A 1,882-nucleotide genomic window follows, 5' to 3' on the forward strand; every position below is an offset into this window, starting at 1 on the left:
TGACTCATTCAAGGTGCAATGTTCTTCTTTAAGGCGTTTTTTTAAAGACAAAGTCTACTCAAACCAAACAACCAACAGATAGTAGAACACTTGAAACTCAGTGGTTAACAGAAGGTCCCAAGAATCGACCCAGAAACATGCGGCACGGTTATTCAACATTTCCAGCAGCGCATTTGAGCTTTTCTGGAGAGAAATGTTTGACACATGGAGCACATAATCTAAATAAACACTAGCTTCCCTGGGTTTGTTTTACAATATCAGTTTTATAATAATATAGATTTTGTAGAATGAAGAGAAACACACACACATACGTCACTGCAGGACCAGACATAACTTTCGTACATTCCACCCGAACAGCTTGGACACTTTCACTGAACTGTTACTCATGAAATCAAGTGCTACGTACTATACATGACAACAACAAACCTTAACAATTTGGTCTTAAGGTTAGTCGCCACACACCTCCCCCCAGCACAGGCGTCTCATGGGATCATTGGTAGCGTGTGGGTGGACGCAACTGACGTCCAGCACGTGACTTGAGTTGTCGGTGATGAACGGCCTCAGTATCTTACTCTCACCCAGTTCTTTTACGCTCAATAAGGCTGCTGCTTTTTCTTCTTTTGATAAACTATAGGCCTCTATAAGGAAAGACTTAAGTGTGTCGTACTTTTGACTAGAAGGAGGTGAGGAAATTATGGATAGGATCTTGCTGCTGTAGCTGCATCAAGTGCCGCTACGACGTGTAAAGTTAATGGCGGTCCGATGAGTCGGGTCTGTCAGGGGGCCCCCGTCCAAGACAAATGTTGCCTCGTCGTGGTTCTGAGTCCAACTGAATATCTCAGTGAGTCTCTCAGGCGATCTCCGCCTATTTCCCGCGGAACCCTTGACGTCATCCAAGGGCGTGCTACTCCCTTAATTATCTTGTCCCCACAGTAAAGATAAGAGTCATGTCCCCTGACATCACGTCCCCCTAACAAGCAATTTCAAGAACAATTACAAAATGCTAAACGCATCAACCAGAAACTGAAAGTATAACTGTGAAACCTTATATACACTGTACACAGCAGAAACTTCGCCTACAAGTTGAGTCTCTGCAGAGGCCTGACAGGGCGTCCCGACTTCATTATGTAGTCAGAAGTAGTGGAAGTATCATGAAGGGTTGTGTCTGACTCTAGTAACTCTGCTGGTAATTCTGGCTGATGATGAGGCAACATAGAAGACTCTCTGGGGATAACGAGATGGTTACTGTCGTCGCCTTCCGTCCTCAGCCGGATTTGGTGACGATTACGAACCTTCAAACCGTTGTCCGTTTTCAAGAGGTATGATCTGTCTCTAGATCTGTCTACAACCGTAGCCTTGGCATCCCTTGGGGTTTTAACCCAAACTGGCTGTCCTTTTGACAAGTCTGACATGGGCTTGGCGCAATGTCTTCGATCGTAATCCTGTTGTTGCCTCTGTCCGAAAGCTGCATCAATCTTCCTGAACACCTGCCTTTCTCCCCCCTTTGGGACCAATTTTTCTGGGAAAATGGGCACTCTTGTCCTAATTTTCCTATCCATTAGAAGTTCTGCTGGGCTCTGTCCTTGCTGTAAAGGAGTGGAGCGGTAGTTCATGAGAGCCAAGTAAGGATCATCAGACTTACTCAGTAACATTTTGAAAGTTTTGACGGTCTTTCAGCTTCTCCATTACTCTGAGGATGTAGAGGGCTGCTTCTCAGGTCCGTTAAACCATAGTACTGTAAGATCTTTTGAAACTCGTGTGCAACGAACTGGAATCCATTGTCTGAGACGACAATTTCAGGAACTCCATATTTAGCAAAAATTGACTTGCATTGTTCTACGACATTTGAAGCAGCAGGCTCTCTTAGATGAGCTATCTCAAT

At 44.7% G+C, this 1,882-nt stretch overlaps 1 protein-coding gene across 1 annotated transcript; it reads right to left on the minus strand.

The window, feature by feature from the left end:
• Positions 1 to 1,076: 1,076 nt before the first annotated feature.
• On the minus strand, positions 1,077 to 1,652 carry LOC106011517. The gene has a single exon (XM_013081507.1). It carries the CDS (start codon positions 1,650 to 1,652, stop codon positions 1,077 to 1,079), a length of 576 nt encoding a protein of 191 aa, XP_012936961.1.
• Positions 1,653 to 1,882: the final 230 nt, after the last annotated feature.

Source organism: Aplysia californica, unplaced genomic scaffold (genome assembly GCF_000002075.1).
Source record: "Aplysia californica isolate F4 #8 unplaced genomic scaffold, AplCal3.0 scaffold00134, whole genome shotgun sequence".
NCBI classification, from domain to species: domain Eukaryota; kingdom Metazoa; phylum Mollusca; class Gastropoda; order Aplysiida; family Aplysiidae; genus Aplysia; species Aplysia californica.

What these genes read in the sequence shown, in the direction of transcription:
- LOC106011517 (XM_013081507.1), bottom strand. Translation starts at nt 1,652, where the DNA reads ATGTTACTGAGTAAGTCTGATGATCCTTACTTGGCTCTCATGAACTAC.